At 52.3% G+C, this 17,862-nt stretch overlaps 1 protein-coding gene across 1 annotated transcript in view; it reads right to left on the bottom strand.

Moving 5' to 3' along the window:
* The window catches only part of LOC132836123 (solute carrier family 22 member 7-like), a 65,827-nt gene that overhangs the window by 39,793 nt on the left and 8,172 nt on the right, over positions 1-17,862 (bottom strand). The window contains exon 3 of the mRNA XM_060855431.1: positions 12,867-13,021. Coding sequence (XP_060711414.1) covers positions 12,867-13,021 — 155 coding nt within the window. The remainder of the gene's footprint in view (positions 1-12,866; positions 13,022-17,862) is intronic.

The raw sequence follows: 17,862 nt of genomic DNA, 5'->3' as shown, positions 1-17,862 counted from the left end.
GAGGAGTCCAAGGACCTGCATGTCCTCGGTGGAGTGGGAGGGAGAGTTAAAGTGTTGAGCCACGGGGTGGTTGGGTTGGTTGGTCCGGGTGTCCCAGAGGTGTTCCCTGAAGCGTTCTGCAAGTAGGCGGCCCGTCTCCCCAATATAGAGGAGGCCACATCGGGTGCAGCGGATGCAATAGATGATATGTGTGGAGGTGCAGGTGAATTTGTGGCGGATATGGAAGGATCCCTTGGGGCCTTGGAGGGAAGTGAGGGAGGAGGTGTGGGCGCAAGTTTTACATTTCCTGCGGTTGCAGGGGAAGGTGCCGGGAGTGGAGGTTGGGTTGGTGGGGGTGTGGACCTGACGAGGGAGTCACGAAGGGAGTGGTCTTTGCGGAACGCTGATAGGGGAGGGGAGGGAAATATATCCCTGGTGGTGGGGTCCGTTTGGAGGTGGCGGAAATGACGGCGGATGATACGCTGAGAACGTGCAGCCCTCCACTCCCTCCGCTCCAACCCCAACCTCACCATCAAACCAGCAGACAAGGGAAGCGCGGTAGTAGTTTGGCGCACTGACCTTTACACTGCTGAGGCCAAACGCCAGCTCGCGGACACCTCCTCCTATTGCCCCCTTGACCATGACCCCACCTCCCACCACTAAACCATCATCTCCCAGACCATCCATAACCTCATCACGTCAGGTGATCTCCCATCCACCGCCTCCAACCTCATCGTCCCACAACCCCGCACCGCCCGTTTCTACCTCCTGCCCAAAATCCACAAACCTGCCTGCTCTGGCCAACCCATTGTCTCAGCCTGCTCCTGCCCCACCAAACTCATCTCCGCGTACCTCGACACGGTCCTGTCCCCTTTAGTCCAAGAACTCCCCACCTACGTTCGGGACACCACCCACACCCTCCACCTTCTCCATGATTTTCGCTTCCCCCGGTCCCCAACGCCTTATCTTCACCATGGACATCCAGTCCCTGTACACCTCCATCCCCCATCACGAAGGACTCAAAGCCCTCCGCTTCTTCCTTTCCTGTCGTACCAACCAGTACCTTCCACTGACACCCTCCTTCGACTGACTGAACTGGTCCTCACCCTGAACAACTTCTCTTTCCAATCCTCCCACTTCCTCCAAACTAAAGGAGTAGCCATGGGCACCCGCATGGGCCCCAGCTATGCCTGCCTCTTCGTAGGATATGTGGAACAGTCCATCTTCCGCAACTACACTGGCACCACCCCCCACCTTTTCCTCCGCTACATCGATGACTGTATCGGCGCTGCCTCGTGCTCCCACGAGGAGGTTGAACAGTTCATCAACTTTACTAACACCTTCCATCCCGACCTCAAATTCACCTGGACTGTCTCAGGCTCCTCCCTCCCCTTCCTAGACCTTTCCATTTCTATCTCGGGCGACCGACTCAACACAGACATTTACTATAAACCGACTGACTCCCACAGCTACCTGGACTACACCTCCTCCCACCCTGCCCCCTGTAAAAACGCCATCCCATATTCCCAATTCCTTCGTCTCCGCCGCATCTGCTCCCAGGAGGACCAGTTCCAACACCGCACAGCCCAGATGGCCTCCTTCTTCAAGGACCGCAGACTCCCCCCAGACGTGATCGACGATGCCCTCCACCGCATCTCCTCCACTTCCCGCTCCTCCGCCCTTGAGCCCCGCTCCTCCAACTGCCACCAAGACAGAACCCCACTGGTCCTCACCTACCACCCCACCAACCTCCGTATACAGCGTATCATCCGCCGTCATTCCGCCACCTCCAAACGGACCCCACCACCAGGGATATATTTCCCTCCCCTCCCCTATCAGCGTTCCGAAAAGACCACTCCCTTCGTGACACCCTCGTCAGGTCCACACCCCCCACCAACCCAACCTCCACTCCCTGCAACCGCAGGAAATGCAAAACTTGCGCCCACACCTCCTCCCTCACTTCCCTCCAAGGCCCCAGGGATCCTTCCATATCCGCCACAAATTCACCTGCACCTCCACTCACATCATCTATTGCATCCGCTGCACCCGATGTGGCCTCCTCTATATTGGGGAGACAAGCCGCCTACTTGCGGAACGCTTCAGGGAACACCTCTGGGACGCCCGGACCAACCAACCCAACCACCCTGTGGCTCAACACTTTAACTCCCCCTCCCACTCCACCGAGGACATGCAGGTCCTTGGACTCCTCCATCGGAGAACATAACAACACGACGGTTGGAGGAAGAGCGCCTCATCTTCCGCCTGGGAACCCTCCAACCACAAGGGATGAACTCAGATTTCTCCAGTTTCCTCATTTCCCCTCCCCCCACCTTGTCTCAGTCCCAACCCTCGAACTCAGCACCGCCCTCCTAACCTGCAATCTTCTTCCTAACCTCTCCGCCCCCACCCCACTCCAGCCTATCACCTTCACCTTGACCTCCTTCCACCTATCACATCTCCATCGCCCCTCCCCCAAGTGCCTCCTCCCTACCTTTTATCTTAGCCTGCCTGGCACCCTCTCCTCATTCCTGATGAAGGGCTCTGGCCCGAAACGTCGAATTTCCTGTTCCTTGGATGCTGCCTAACCTGCTGTGCTTTAACCAGCAACACATTTTCAGCTCTGATCTCCAGCATCTGCAGACCTCACTTTTTACTTGAAATGCCCAACAAGAGGTGAGGCTATACTGGATTTGGTTCTAGGTAATGAACCAGGCCAGGTGTTAGACTTGGAGGTAGGTGAGCACTTCGGGGACAGTGACCACAACTCGGTGACTTTTACTTTAGTGATGGAGAGGGATAAGTGTGCACTGCAGGGCAAGAGCTATAGCTGGGGGCAGGGAAATTATGATGCAGTGAGGCATGACTTAGGATGTGTGGATTGGAAAAACAGGCTTCAAGAGAAGAACACTAATGATATGTGGAGATTGTTCAAGGAACAGCTATTGAGTGTCCTTGATAAGTATGTACCAGTCAGGCAGGGAGTAAAGGGTCTTGTGAGGGAGCCGTGTTTAATAAGGAATTGGAATCCCTTGTGAAAGGGAAGAGGGCGGCCTATGTAAAGATGAGGCGTGAAGGTTCAGTTGGGGCGATTGAGAGTTATAAGGTAGCCAGGAAGGATCTAAAGAGAGAGCTAAGAGCAGCGAGAAGGGGACATGAAAAGTCCTTAGCTGGTAGGATTAGGGAAAACCCAAAGGCTTTCCATAGGTATGTCAGGAATAAAAGGATGACTAGGGTAGGTATCGGTCCAGTCAAGGATAGTAGTGGGAAGTTGTGTGTGGAGGCGGAGGAGATTGGAGAGACACTAAATCAATACTTTTTGTCAGTATTCACTCAGGAACAGGACTCTGTTGCTGGTGTGAATATTGAGTCACAAGTGATTAGAATGGATGGCCTTGAAGTATGTAGGGAGGAGGTTTTGGGAATACTGGAAAGGATGAAAATAGATAAGTCTCCTGGGCCTGATGGCATTTATCCTAGGATCCTCTGGGAAGCTAGGGAGGAGATAGCAGAGCCATTGGCCTGGATTTTTATGTTGTCATTGTCAACGGGAATAGTTCCAGAAGACTGGAGGATAGCGAATGTGGTCCCATTGTTCAAGAAAGGGAGTAGGGATAGCCCTAGTAACTATAGGCCGGTGAGTCTCACTTCTGTTGTGGGCAAAGCCTTAGAGAGAATTGTAAGGGATAAGATTTATGAACATCTGGATAGGAATAACGTGATCAAGGATAGTCAGCATGGTTTTGTGAAGGCAGGTTGTGCCTCACAAACCTTATTGAGTTCTTTGAGCAGGTGACTAAGGAGGTAGACGAGGGTAAAGCAGTGGATGTTGTGTATATGGATTTTAGTAAGGCGTTTGATAAGGTACCCCATGGTCGGCTAATGCAAAAACTACGGAGGTATGGCATTGAGGATACATTAGAGGTTTGGATTAGAAATTGGCTGGCTGGAAGGAGACAGAGGGTAGTAGTTGATGGACTAGGTTCATCTTGGAGTGCAGTTACTAGCGGTGTACCACAAGGATCTGTTTTGGGACCATTGCTTTTTGTTATCTTTATAAATGATCTAGAGGAGGGGCTTGAAAGCTGGGTAAGCAAGTTTGTGGATGACACAAAAGTCGGTGGAGTTGTGGATAGTGAGGAAGGATGTGGCAGGTTACAGCGGGATATAGATAAGTTGCAGAGCTGGGCAGAAAGGTGGCAAATGGAATTCAATGTAGCTAAGTGCGAAGTCGTTCACTTTGGTAGGAGTAACAAGAAGATGGATTACTGGGCTAATGGTAGGCTACTTGGTAGTGTGGATGAGCAGAGGGATCTTGGTGTCCATGTACACAGATCTCTGAAAGTTGCCACCCAGGTAAATAGTGCTGTGAGGAAGGCATATGGTGTACTGGGCTTTATTGGCAGAGGAATTGAGTTCCGGAGTCCTGAGGTCATGTTGCAACTGTATAAGACTCTGGTGCGGCCTCATCTGGAGTATTGTGTGCAGTTTTGGTCACCATACTATAGGAAGGATGTGGAGGCATTGGAACGGGTGCAGAGGAGGTTTACCAGGATGTTGCCTGGTATGGTAGGAAAATCGTATGAGGAAAGACTGAGGCACTTGGGGTTGTTCTCATTGGAGAAGAGAAGGTTTAGGGGAGATTTGATAGAGGTGTACAAGATGATTAGGGGTTTAGATAGGGTAGACACTGAGAACCTTTTACCGCTAATGGAGTCAGCTGTTACAAGGGGACACAGCTTTAAATTAAGAGGTGGTAGGTATAGGACAGATGTTAGGGGTAGATTCTTTACACAGTGGGTTGTGAGTTCATGGAATGCCCTGTCCGTATCAGTGGTGAACTCTCCCTCTTTATGGTCATTTAAGCGGGCATTGGATAGGCATATGGAAGTTATTGGGCTAGTGTAGGTTAGGTAGGATTCGGTCGGCGCAACATTGAGGGCCGAACGGCCTGTACTGCGCTGTATTTTTCTATGTTCTATGTTCTATGTTCTATCAGCCATGATTGAATGGCGGAGTGAACTCGATGGGCCGAATAGTCATACCTCCACTCCTATGTCTTATAGTCTTATGGTCTTAAATACCCACTGGCTTCTTTTCAACTCATCACACAAATATTACCTTCCACACTTAATCTCACAAAGACTCAGTCTCTCTGCTCAATCCATTTGGTCACTCTCTCTCAATCTTTGGTCACTTTCTCACTGGTCACTCTCTCACTGGTCAATCTCTCTTTGGTCACTCCCTTTCTGGTCACTGTCTTCTCTGGTCACTCTCTCTCTGGTCACTCTCTCTCTCTGGTCACTCTCACTCTAGTCACTCCCTTTCTGATCATTGTCTTCTCTAGTTACTCTCTCTCTGGTCACTCTCTCTGGTCACTCTCTCCCTCTGTGGTCACTCTCTCTGGTCACCCTCTCTCCCTCTGGTCACTCTCTCCCTCTATGGTCACTCTCACTGGTCACTCTCTCTCCCTTGTCCCTCTGTGGTCACTCTCTGGTCACTCTCTCCCAGGTCACTCTCTCTCTGGTCACTTTCTCACTCTGTGGCCACTCTGGTCACTCTCTCCCTCTCTGGTCACTCTCTCTAGTCACTCTGTCTCTGGTCACTCTCTCTCCCTCTGGTCACTCTCTCCCTCTGTGGTCACTCTCTTTGTTCACTCACTCTGTGGTCACTCTCTCTGGTCACTCTCTCTCCCTCTGGTCACTCTCTCCCTCTGTGGTCACTCTCTTTGTTCACTCTCTCACTCTTTTGTCACTCTCTCTGGTCACTCTCTCCTTCTGTGGTCACTCCCTCTGGTCACTCTATCTCTGGTCACTCTCTTCCTCTGTGGTCACTCCTTTTCAGGTCACTCTATCCTTCTGTGGTCACTCTCTCTGGTCACTCTCTCTCCCTCTGATCACTCTCTCCCTCTGTGGTCACGCTCTTTGTTCACTCTCAAACTCTGTTGTCACTCTCTCTGGTCACTCTTTCCCTCTATGGTCATTCTCTCTGGTCACTCTCTTCCTCTGTGGTCACTCCTTTTCAGGTCACTCTATCCTTCTGTGGTCACTGTCTCTAGTCACTCCCTCTCTGGTCACTCTCCTCTTCTGTGGCCACTCTGGTCAATCTCTCCCTCTCTGGTCACTCTCTCTAGTCACTCTGTCTCTGGTCACTCTCTCCCTCTGTGGTCACTCTCCCTGGTCACTCTCTCTCCCACTGGTCACTCTCTCCCTCTGTGGTCACTCTCTTTGTTCACTGTCTCACTCTGTGGTCACTCTCTCTGGTCACTCTCTCCTTCTGTGGTCACTCTCTCTCTCGTCACTCTCTGGTCACTCTCTCCCTCTTTGGTCACTCTCTCTAGTCACTCTGTCTCTGGTCACTCTCTTCGTCTGTGGTCACTCTCTCTGGTCATTCTCTCTCCCTCTGGTCACTCTCTCCCTCTGTGGTCACTCTCTTTGTTCACTCTCTCACTCTGTGGTCACTCTCTCTGGTCACTCTCTCCCTCTGTTGTCACTCTCTCTGGTCACTCTCTCCTTCTGTGGTCACTCTCTTGTCACTCTCTGGTCACTCTTTCCCGCTGTGGTCATTCTCTCTGGTCACTCCTTCGCTGGTCACTCTCTCCCTCTGTGGTCACTCCTTTTCAGGTCACTCTCCCCTTCTGTGGCCACTCTGGTCAATCTCTCCCTCTCTGGTCACTCTCTCCCTCTGTGGTCACTCTCTCTGGTCACTCTCTCTCCCTCTGGTCACTCTCTCCCTCTGTGGTCACTCTCTTTGTTCACTCTCTCACTCTGTGGTCACTCTCTCTGGTCACTCTCTCCTTCTGTGGTCACTCTCTTTCTCGTCACTCTGTGGTCACTCTCTCCCTCTGTGGTCACTCTCCCCCTCTGTGGTCACTCCCTTTCAGGTCACTGTCTCCCTCTGTGGTCACTCATTTTCAGGTCACTCTCTACCTCTGTGGTCACTGTCTCTAGACACTCCCTCTCTGATCACTCTCTCCCTCTGTGGCCACTCTGGTCACTCCCTCCCTCTCTGGTCACTCTCTCTAGTCACTCTGTCTCTGGTCACTCTCTTTCTCTGTGGTCACTCTCTCTGGTCACTCTCTCCCCCTCTGGTCACTCTCTCCCTCTATGGTCACTCTCTTTGTTCACTCTCTCACTCTGTGGTCACTCTCTGTGGTCACTCTCTCCCTCTGTGGTCACTCTCTTTGTTCACTCTCTCACTCTGTGGTCATTCTCTCTGGTCACTCTCTCCCTCTGTGGTCACTCTCTCCCTCTGTGGTCACTCATTTTCAGGTCACTCTCTACCTCTGTGGTCACTGTCCCTAGACACTCCCTCTCTGATCACTCTCTCCCTCTGTGGCCACTCTGGTCACTCCCTCCCTCTCTGGTCACTCTCTCTAGTCACTCTGTCTCTGGTCACTCTCTTTCTCTGTGGTCACTCTCTCCCTTGTCACTCTTTCTCCCCCTGGCCACTCTCTCCCTCTGTGGTCACTCTTTATGGTCACTCTCTGGTCACTCTCTCCTTCTGTGGTCACTCTCTCTTGTCACTCTCTGGTCACTGTTTCCCTTTGTGGTCACTCTCTCTGGTAATTCTCTCTATCTCTGGTCACTCTCTCCCTCTGTGGTCACTCCTTTTCAGGTCACTCTATCCTTCTGTGGTCACTAACTCTGGTCACTCCCTCTCTGGTCACTCTCTTCCTGTCTGGTCACTCTCTCTAGTCACTCCCTCTCTGGTCACTCTCTCCCTCTGTGGACACTCTGGTCACTCTCTCCCTCTCTGGTCACTCTCTCCCTCTGTGGTCATTTTCAGGTCACTGTCTCTCGTCATTCCCTCTCTGGTCACACTCTTCCTATCTGGTCACTCTCTCCCTCTGTGGTCACTCCCTCTGGTCACTCTCTCCCTCCCTTGTCACTCTCTTTGGTCACTCTCTCTCTCTCTCTCTGGTCACTCTCTCCCTCTGTGGTCACTCTCTCTGGTCACCCTCTCTCCCTCTGGTCACTCTCTCCCTCTGTGGTCACTCTCTCTTGTCACTCCCTCTCTGGTCACTCTCCCTCTGTGGTCACTCCCTCTGGTCACTCTCTCTCTCTATTGTCACTCTCTGGTCACTCTCCCTCTGGTCACTCTCTCTGACTGTGGTCACTCTCTCTGGTCACTCTCTCCCTCTCTGGTCACTCTCTCTGGTTGCTCCCTCCGTCTGTGGTCATTCTCTCTGGTCACTCTCTCTAGTCGCTCTCTCTCTGCTCATTCTCTCCCTCTGTGGTCACTCATTTTGGTCACTCTCTCCCTTGTGGTAACTCCTCTTCTGGACACTCTGTCCCTCTCTGGTCACTCTCTCTGGTCACTCTCTCCTGTGGCCACTCTCTCTGGTCACTCTCTCTGGTCTCTCTCTCTGGTCACTCTCTCACTCTCTGGTCACTCTACTCACTCCCTCTGGTCACTCTCTCCCTCTGTGGCTAATCTCTCTGGTCAGTGTCTCTCTCTCTGGTCACTCTCTCCCTCAGTGGTCACTCTCTCCCTCTGTGGTCACTCTTTTTCAGGTCACTCTCTCCCTCTGTGGTCACTGTCTCTGATCACTCTCTTCCTCTCTGGTCACTCTCTCTAGTCGCTCCCTCTCTGGTCACTCTCCCTCTGTGCTCACTCTCTCTGGTCACTCTCTCCCTCTGTTGTCACTCTCTCTCTGGTCACCCTCTCCCTTTGTGGTCACTCTCTCTGGTCACTCTCTCCCTCTGTGGTCACTCTCTCGTCACTCCCTCTCTGGTCACTCTCTCCCTCTGTGGTCACTCCCTCTGGTCACTCTCTCTATTGTCACTCTCTGGTCACTCTCCCTCTGGTCACTCTCTCTGACTGTGGTCACTCTCTCTGGTCACTCTCTCCCTCTCTGGTCACTCTCTCTGGTTGCTCCCTCCGTCTGTGGTCACTCTCTCTGGTCACTCTCTCTAGTCGCTCTCTCTCTGCTCATTCTCTCCCTCTGTGGTCACTCATTTTGGTCACTCTCTCCCTTGTGGCAACTCCTCTTCTGGACACTCTGTCCCTCTCTGGTCACTCTCTCTGGTCACTCTCCATCTCTGGTCACTCTCTCTGGTCACTCTCTCCCTCTGTGGCCACTCTCTCTGGTCTCTCTCTCCTTCTGTGGTCACTCTCTCTCATCACTCTTTGGTCATTCTCTCTCTCTCTGGTCTCTCTCTCTGGTCACTCTCTCCTTCTGTGGTCACTCTCTCCGCCTGTGGCCACTCTCTCCGTCTGTGGCCACTCTCTCTGGTCACTCTCTGGTCTCTCTCTCTGGTCACTCTACTCACTCCCTCTGTGGTCACTCTCTCCCTCTGTGGCCAATCTCTCTGGTCACTCTCTCCCTCTGTGGTCACTCCCTCTGGTCACTCTCTCTATTGTCACTCTCTGGTCACTCTCTCTGGTCACTCTCTCCTCTGGCCACTCTCTCTGGTCACTCTCTCTGGTCTCTCTCTCTCTGGTCACTCTCTCACTCTCTGGTCACTTTACTCACTCCCTCTGTGGTCACTCTCTCCCTCTGTGGCTAATCTCTCTGGTCAGTGTCTCTCTCTCTGGTCACTCTCTCCCTCTGTGGTCACTCTTTTTCAGGTCACTCTCTCCCTCTGTGGTCACTGTCTCTGATCACTCTCTTCCTCTCTGGTCACTCTCTCTAGTCGCTCCCTCTCTGCTCACTCTCCCTCTGTGCTCACTCCCTCTGGTCACTCTCTCCCTCTGTTGTCACTCTCTCTCTGGTCACCCTCACCCTTTGTGGTCACTCTCTCTGGTCACTCTCTCTCCCTCTGGTCACTCTCTCCCTCTGTGGTCACTCTCTCGTCACTCCCTCTCTGGTCACTCTCTCCCTCTGTGGTCACTCCCTCTGGTCACTCTCTCTATTGTCACTCTCTGGTCACTCTCCCTCTGGTCACTCTCTCTGACTGTGGTCACTCTCTCTGGTCACTCTCTCTAGTCGCTCTCTCTCTGCTCATTCTCTCCCTCTATGGTCACTCATTTTGGTCACTCTCTCCCTTGTGGTAACTCCTCTTCTGGACACTCTGTCCCTCTCTGGTCACTCTCTCTGGTCACTCTCCATCTCTGGTCACTCTCTCTGGTCACTCTCTCCCTCTGTGGCCACTCTCTCTGGTCACTCTCTCCTTCTGTGGTCACTCTCTCTCATCACTCTTTGGTCATTCTCTCTCTCTGGTCTCTCTCTCTGGTCACTCTCTCCTTCTGTGGTCACTCTCTCTGTCTGTGGCCACTCTCTCTGGTCACTCTCTGGTCTCTCTCTCTGGTCACTCTACTCACTCCCTCTGTGGTCACTCTCTCCCTCTGTGGCCAATCTCTCTGGTCACTCTCTCCCTCTGTGGTCACTCTCTCTGGTCACTCTCTCCCTCTGTGGTCACTCTTTTTCAGGTCACTCTCTCCCTCTGTGGTCACTGTCTCTGATCACTCTCTTCCTCTCTGGTCACTCTCTCTAGTCGCTCCCTCTCTGGTCACTCTCCCTCTGTGCTCACTCCCTCTGGTCACTCTCTCCCTCTGTTGTCACTCTCTCTCTGGTCACTCTCTCCCTTTGTGGTTACTCTGTCTGGCCACTCTCTCCCAGGTCACTCTCCCCCTCCGTGGTCACTCTCTCTGGTCACTCTCTCTATCTGTGGTCATTCCTTTTCAGGTCACTCTCTCTGGTCACTCTCTCTATGGTCACTCTCTCTCCCTCTGGTCACTCTCTCCCTTTGTGGTCACTCTCTCTGGCCACTCTCTCCCAGGTTACTCTCTCTCTCTCTCTCTCCCTTTCTGTGGTCACTCTCTCTGGTCACTCTCTCCCTCTGTGGTCAATCTCTGGTCACTCTCTCTAGTCACACCCTCTCTGCTCACTCTCTCCCTCTGTGGTCAATCTCTCTGGTCACTCTCTCTGTGGTCACTCACTTTGGTCACTCTCTCCCCTGTGGTAACTCCTCCTCTGGTCACTCTCTCCCTCTATGGTCAATCTCTCTGGTCACTATCTCTAGTCACTCCCTCTCTGGTCACTCTCTCCCCCTGTGTTCAATCTCTCTAGTCACAGTCTCTAGTCACTCCCTCTCTGGTCACTCTCTGCCTCTGTGTTCAATCTCTCTGGTCACTCTCTCTCTCTCTCTCTCTCTGGTCACACTCTCCCTCTATGGTCACTCTCTCCCTCTGTGGTCACTCTCTCTGGTCACTCTCTCTAGTCACTCCCTCTCTGGTCACTCTCTCCCCCCGTGTTCAATTTCTCTGGTCACTCTCTCACTCACTGGTTACTCTCTCCCTCTCTGGTCACTCTCTCCCTCTCTGGTCACTCTTGTCACTCTCTCTCTGGTCACACTCTCCCTCTATGGTCACTCTCTCCCTCTCTGGTCACTCTCTCTGGTCACTCTCTCCTTCTGTGGTCACTCTCTTCCATGGCTCTCTGGTCACTCTCTCCTCTCTGGTCACTCTCTTCCTCTGTGGTCACTCTCTCTGGTCACTCTCTCTCTCTGGTCAATCTCTCCCTCTGTGGTCACTCTCTCTGGTCACTCCCTCCCTCTGTGGTCACTCTCTCTGGTCACTCACTCCCTCTATGGTCACTGTCTCTGGTCACTCCCTCTTTGGTCACTCTCTTCCTCTCTGGTCACTCTAGTCACTTCTTCTCTGGTCACTCTCCCCCTCTGTGGCCACTCTGGTCACTCTCTATTGTCACTCTGTCTCTGGTCACTCTTGCCCTCTGTGGTCATTCTCTCTGGTTACTCCCTCTCTGGTCACACTCTCCCTCTCTGGTCACTCTCTCTGGTCACTCTCTCTGTGTCCCTCACTCCCTGTCTGGTCACTCTCTCCCTCTCTGGTCACTCTCTCTCCCTCTGGTCACTCTCTCCCTGTGTGGTCACTCTCTCTGGTCATTCTTTCCCTCTGTGGTCACTCTCTCTGGTCACTCTCTCTGGTCACACTCTCTCTGGTCAATCTCTTCCTCTGTGGTCACTCTCACTCTGGTCACTCTCTCCCTCTGTGGTCACTCTCTCTGATCACTGTCTCCCAGGTTACTCTCTCTCTCTTTGTTCACTCTCTCTGGTCACTCTCTCTCTGTGGACACTCTCTCCCTCTGTGGTCACTGTCTCGGGTTGCTCCCTCCCTCTGTGGTCACTCTCTCTGGTCACTCCCTCTCTGGTCACTCTCTCCCTCTCGGGTCACTCTTTCTAGTCACTCCCTCTCTGCTCACTCTCTTCCTCTGTGGTCAATCTCTCTGGTCACTCTCTCTCTGCTCACTCTCTCCCTCTGTGGTCACTGTCTCTGGTCACACTCTCCCCTGTGGTAACTCCTCTTCTGGTCACTCTCTCCCTCTCTGATCAGTCACTCTGGTCACTCTCTGGTCACTTTCTCCCTCACTGGTCATTCTCTCTAGTCACTCCCTGTCTAGTCACTCTCTCCCTCTGTGGTCAATCCCTCTGGTCACTCTCACTCTCTGGTTACTCTCTCCCTCTCTGGTCACTCTCTTTGATCACTCTTTCTCTGGTCACTCTCCCTCTGTAGTCGCTCTCTTCCTCTGTTGTCACTCTCTCTTGTCATTCTCTGGTCACTCTCTCCCTCTGTGGTCACTCTCTCTGGTTACTATCTCTGATCACTCTCTCCCTCTGTGGTCACTTTCTCTGTTCACTCCCTCTCTGATCACTCTCTCCCTCTCTGTTCACTCCCTCTCTGGTCACTCTCTCTGGTCACTCTCTCTGCTCACTCCGTCTCTGGTCCCTCACTGTTACGAGCTGCTGACTCTGTCGGGTGCCTGTCTGCAGACCCCTTTGGCCTTCCCTCTGTGCCCCACCCTGACTCCCTGGAGTGTCCAGACCCCACCCCCTGATGGAGTGTGCTGGTGGGTGAACTGTGAGGCTGGGGGCTGGGGCCTAGTTGGTGGTTGCTGCCTGGGGCTGTGTTCCTGTGAAGGGCCTTACACAGAGTGATGGAGATGATGGAAATCCCAGTTAAACCCACACCACACAGCATTCTGAACACGACAAACATCAGGTATGAGCTGGAGAAGGAGGCCACAGTCCCAGCCGTCGTCGTGGACACGAACGCGAGCAGAAGCATTTTCCTGCGGCCAAACCTGAGGAAAAAACACAAGGCAGTGACAGACTCCATTCAGACCCAGGTCCTCAAACACAGCCCCACAGCCCCACAGCCCCACAGCACAGCCCCACAGCACAGCCCCACAGCCCCACAGCACAGCCCCACAGCCCCACAGCACAGCCCCACAGCCCTGAGTGAACACGGAGGGAGCCCTCCTCCCATGGAGAGGCTGATCAACATCCAACCCTGCCCACCCTCCACCCCAGCCCCTGACCACACTCCACCCCAGCCCCTGACCACACTCCATCCCCAGCCCCTGACCACACTCCATCCCCAGCCCCTGTCCACTCTCCAGGCCCAGCCCCGTCCACTCTCCACCCCAGCCCCTGACCACACTCCACCCCAGCCCCTGCCCACCCTCCACCCCCAGCCCCTGACCACCTCCACCCCCAACCCCTGTCCACTCTCCAGCCCCAGCTCCTGTCCCCTGTCTGGCCCCAGCTCCCCTGGCTCTGCCCTCCAGATGGCTCAGTGATGTGCTGCTGCCAGATGAAACCTTCCCTTGCAAAGATGCTGAATGCCTTTCAGATGTGCCAGTTCCTTCCAATTTCCCCTCAATAGGCAGGGCTTGCAGCTGAGGAGATATTGGGCCTGACCTGCGGGAATCTCCACTGCTCCAGTCTGCATCAAATGTCAGGCCTGTGTTTTCAGCCCTGCTCAGGGCTGAGTGCCAGCAGTGACTGGGTGACAGCAGTGGGCTGGTTAGAGAGATGGTACTGTCATAGGATTGTCACAGGACTCATAATCCAGGGCCCAGTCTCATGTTCTGGCAATTAGTGGAAGTTCTGGATATTATTGTCTCTGATCTCCTCATAATTAGTGAAAATGGAACAGTTACCTCACTGCGTGGGCCTGCAATCTGACTGAGCCCTCCCTGCTCTGTAGCTGACAGCAATGTGCTCTTAATGACAGGAAACCAAACAAACTGTGGAAATCGGCAGCGCGAGTAATCGCTGAGCAACCGTTAGAGTGATTTCAGCAAGAAAAGGAACAGAATTCCAAAGAACTGGCCCGGATAAAAGCACCTTTCAAACTGAAAAGGTGATGCACTTGAACAGGACAATCAAGGCCAGGGAATCTACGATGGGCAGTTGGAGGCTGGGAAGCACTGGGAACCAGACCGACCTTGCTGTGTACGGACACCAGTCCCTTTAGGTATCAGGATAGTGGATAAAGTGGTGAAGAAGGCACATGGGATACTTGCCTCTATTAGCTGAGGCGCAGGAAAAACACAGCAGGTCAGGCAGCATCCGAGGAGCGGGAGAATCAATGTTTTGGGCATAAACGCTTCATCTGGAATGTCCAGATGAAGGGCTTATGCCTGAAACGTCAACTCTCCTGCTCCTCGGATGCTGCCTGACCTGCTGCGCTTTTCCAGCAGCACGCGCTCGACTCTGACCTCCAGCATCTGCAGTCCTCACTCTCTCCTCCTTTATTGGCGGAGGTGTGGGGTTTAAGAGCAGGGAGGTGATGCTGGATCTGAAGGAAGTGTCGGTTAGGCCACAGGGAGAGGAATGTGTGCAGTTCTGGAATCCACATTCTGGGAGGGATGGGATCACACTGGAGAGGGGGCAGAGGGAGATTTCCCAGGATGGTGCCTGGGCTGGAGAGTTTCAGTGATGGAGAGAGATTGGGCTAACTGAGCGTATTTTCCTGAGGGCGGAGGAGACTGAGAGAGGAACAGGATAGAGATGTGTAAAACTCTGAAGGAAGATAGAAAGAAACATTTGCCTGTGTTTAGTCTTGAGCTGATTGTATTTCCAAGGGTAATTCATAACTGATAAAAACTGAACAAACTTTAGACCACCACCATCCCTCAACAAACAGTAAAAAGGTCCATCATTGTTAGGACCATTCCTGGTTTTAGGTTTGGGTCCTGCACTATCTATTCCCATCCTCTGTGAAAGAGATCTTCAAAAGCTGATGTGGGAATTAAACACAAAGATTTAATTGAGGATTGAGAGTCCTCATCATCTGATGCATGGTATGCCTGGGAAAGTGTACCAACATCTTTCTGCAATCCTGGCCAATAAAAATGTTTGAATATTTTAGTCAGTGTTTTGCTATTCCCTAAGTGACCTGCTGTTCAAATTGGATGAGGCATTTATAAAATGTAATGACAATGTTCAGATGGATTACTATGCTCCAGCATCTTCATTGGCTGTCATTTCCTCATTATCACCTTTCTGAACGTATACATTAAACTCACTGACAGAGAGTTCCCTGTGTTTCTGCTCCTTGTAAAAGAAAAAGAGCAGAAATACTAAACATACTGACAAACGGGTCGTGCCGACACATTTTGCCTGGAGTTCTGAAGGAGAGATGGAGGCTAACCCTTATACAGATCCTTTCGAGAAACAGGAGCAGCCAGAGCAGTGCAGGGAGCAATTGCCGTCCCTATAGTGGAGAGAATTCCGGAAATTCATGATCAGAAAGTTAATAGAATCCCTACTAAAGGCAAAAGTGGAAAGAAACAGGGAGAGAACGAGTCAATCATGAACAGCATGGATCTCACAGATAAAGCTTTAAAGTTATTTAATTGGGCTGTGGAGAGTGGAAATGAGGAAAATACAAGATACCATTTGCTTAATTTCATCAGGGTAACACTAATAGATTTATAAATTTAATCTGAGCAGAGACAGGAGTCAGGAGACAAGCGTTGGAATGGATTTGTTGCTACTTCAAGACACGAAGCAGACAGTGGGAGTGATCCAGAGGCACAGAAGCTGGGAATGCTGGTACCACCTTCCCAAGGGTCATTAGCAAGGTATATCCGGTCCTTCATTGTCCCATCAGTGCACACTGGCAAGGCTAGCCCTTACTGCCTTGAACTGAGTGACTTACAATACAGTACAGAACAGGCCCTTCGGCCCTCAATTACTGATCATTACAGCAGCCATTTCAGAGGCAACCACTTTGCTGTGAATCTGGAGTTCCAGGTGCTCTCGGCTGGGGAAGGGCAGCAGGTCATCCCTTTGTGAGCCAGGGTGATTTTTTTTTTCAACAATTCATGGTCATTTCATGGTCACCATCCCTGAGTAAAGCCTCGAAAGTATTTGCTGCTGAGCTCTGAGGTGAAACAAGGGAAATGGGACTCATTACAAAGAGTGAGTACAGGTACAGAGGGCCGAATGGTCTCTTTCTGTGTTGAAGGGAACACAGGCAGTGTGAGGGTGATTTCACCTGAGTGAGACAGAGATCCAGGAGAAAGTGAGGGCTGCAGATGCTGGAGATCAGAGCTGAAAATGTGTTGCTGGAAAAGCGCAGCAGGTCAGGCAGCATCCAAGGAGCAGGAGAATCGACGTTTCGGGCATGAGCCCTTCTTCAGGAAGGTCCAGAGATGGAGGTTCAGCCAGGATACCTGGGAATTCAGTTCCGTGCAGGGGGAAGGAGGTGCTGTCTGTAAGGTGTGCTGTACATAACTGAGGGTGCCGAGTGGGGCATACTGGTGGAAGGTGGGGAGACACTGGAATCAAAGTCACTTTTTCTCCAGAATTTGATTCCCAATTTTGTGCAGGAGAGGAAGCAAAAAAAAACCCAGGAAATGGTATTGTTAGATCAGGATAGTTTTAATCAGGACTGTAAGTACTTTATTGTTTAATCAGTATTGTAAAGTTTCCTGACAGCATTATAATATTTGGGGTTGTGTAGTCTGCTTTAATGCACTGTGAGTGAGACTGTGGGAGTTTCTGGATACTAGAGGGACCTGCAGTAGGTTTGGCTCCGAGTTACCAAGTGGGAGGATGAACTGCAGGTATTCCGTGACATTATTCCAGGAGACGGCTGGATCCCAGTGATAGGGGAACCCCTTTGGGGCAGTGTTCAGGAGCAGGACAGTGAGACTCAGACCTGCAGGGGCCTGGCTTCCCCAGAGAGTGAGGACTGCAGGCTGGATGATTGGACTGACATGAGGGTCAGGAAGTCAGTCAGGAGATGGGCAGTGAGGAGCAATTACAGACCAGTGAGTCTCACATCAGGGGGAGGGAAATTACCGCCGAGAATTCGGAAGGAGAGCATTAATCTCCACTTGGAGAGGGAAGGTTTGCTCAGGGATGGTCAGCACGGCTTTGTCAGAGGGAGGTCATGGTAAACACGTCTGGTGGGATGTTTAAGGAGGTGACCAGGTGTGTAGATGTGGCTAGAGCAGTTTATCAGGATTTCAGCGCGGCCTTTAACAAGCTCCCACAGAAAGTAACAGCTGATGGGATCCAGAAATGGCTGAGTGCCGGGAGACAGAGGGTGGGAGTAGGAGGCTGTGTGTGTGACTGGAGCCCAGTGTGCGGTGGGGTCCCACAGGGATCTGTGCTTTGGGTTGGGGGGAACGGGTTTGGGGGTGGGGGAATGGGGGGGGGAGTGTGGGGTGATAATTAAGATTCTGGGTGACGAAGACTGGTCGGGTGGTTCACACTGAGGAAGATGAGCTCGGGTTCCAGGGGGATCTAACCCGATTGGTCAGACCGACAGATCCGGAGCAGGTGGAGTTTATCCCTGATCACTGTGAGGTGATGCACTTTGGAAAAAGGGACAAGCCAAAGGGATACTCAGTGAGTGTCAGGACCTGAGGAAGCTGAGAGGAACAGAGGGGTTTATGGGTGTTTATTCTGTTGGAGGGTCAGTGCTGAGGGAGTGCCACACTGTTGGAGGGGGAGTGCCGCACTGTCAGAAGGTCAGTGCTGAGGGAGTGCCGCACTGTCAGAGGGTCAGTGCTGAGGGAGTGCCGCACTGTCGGAGGGTCAGTGCTGAGGGAGTGCCGCACTGTTGGAGGGTCAATGCTGAGGGAGTGCCGCACTGTGGAGGGTCAGTACTGAGGGAGTGCCG

The sequence above is a fragment of the Hemiscyllium ocellatum genome, chromosome 3, assembly GCF_020745735.1.
Source record: "Hemiscyllium ocellatum isolate sHemOce1 chromosome 3, sHemOce1.pat.X.cur, whole genome shotgun sequence".
Taxonomy (NCBI): domain Eukaryota; kingdom Metazoa; phylum Chordata; class Chondrichthyes; order Orectolobiformes; family Hemiscylliidae; genus Hemiscyllium; species Hemiscyllium ocellatum.
This window is presented reverse-complemented; position numbering and strand designations above follow the sequence as displayed.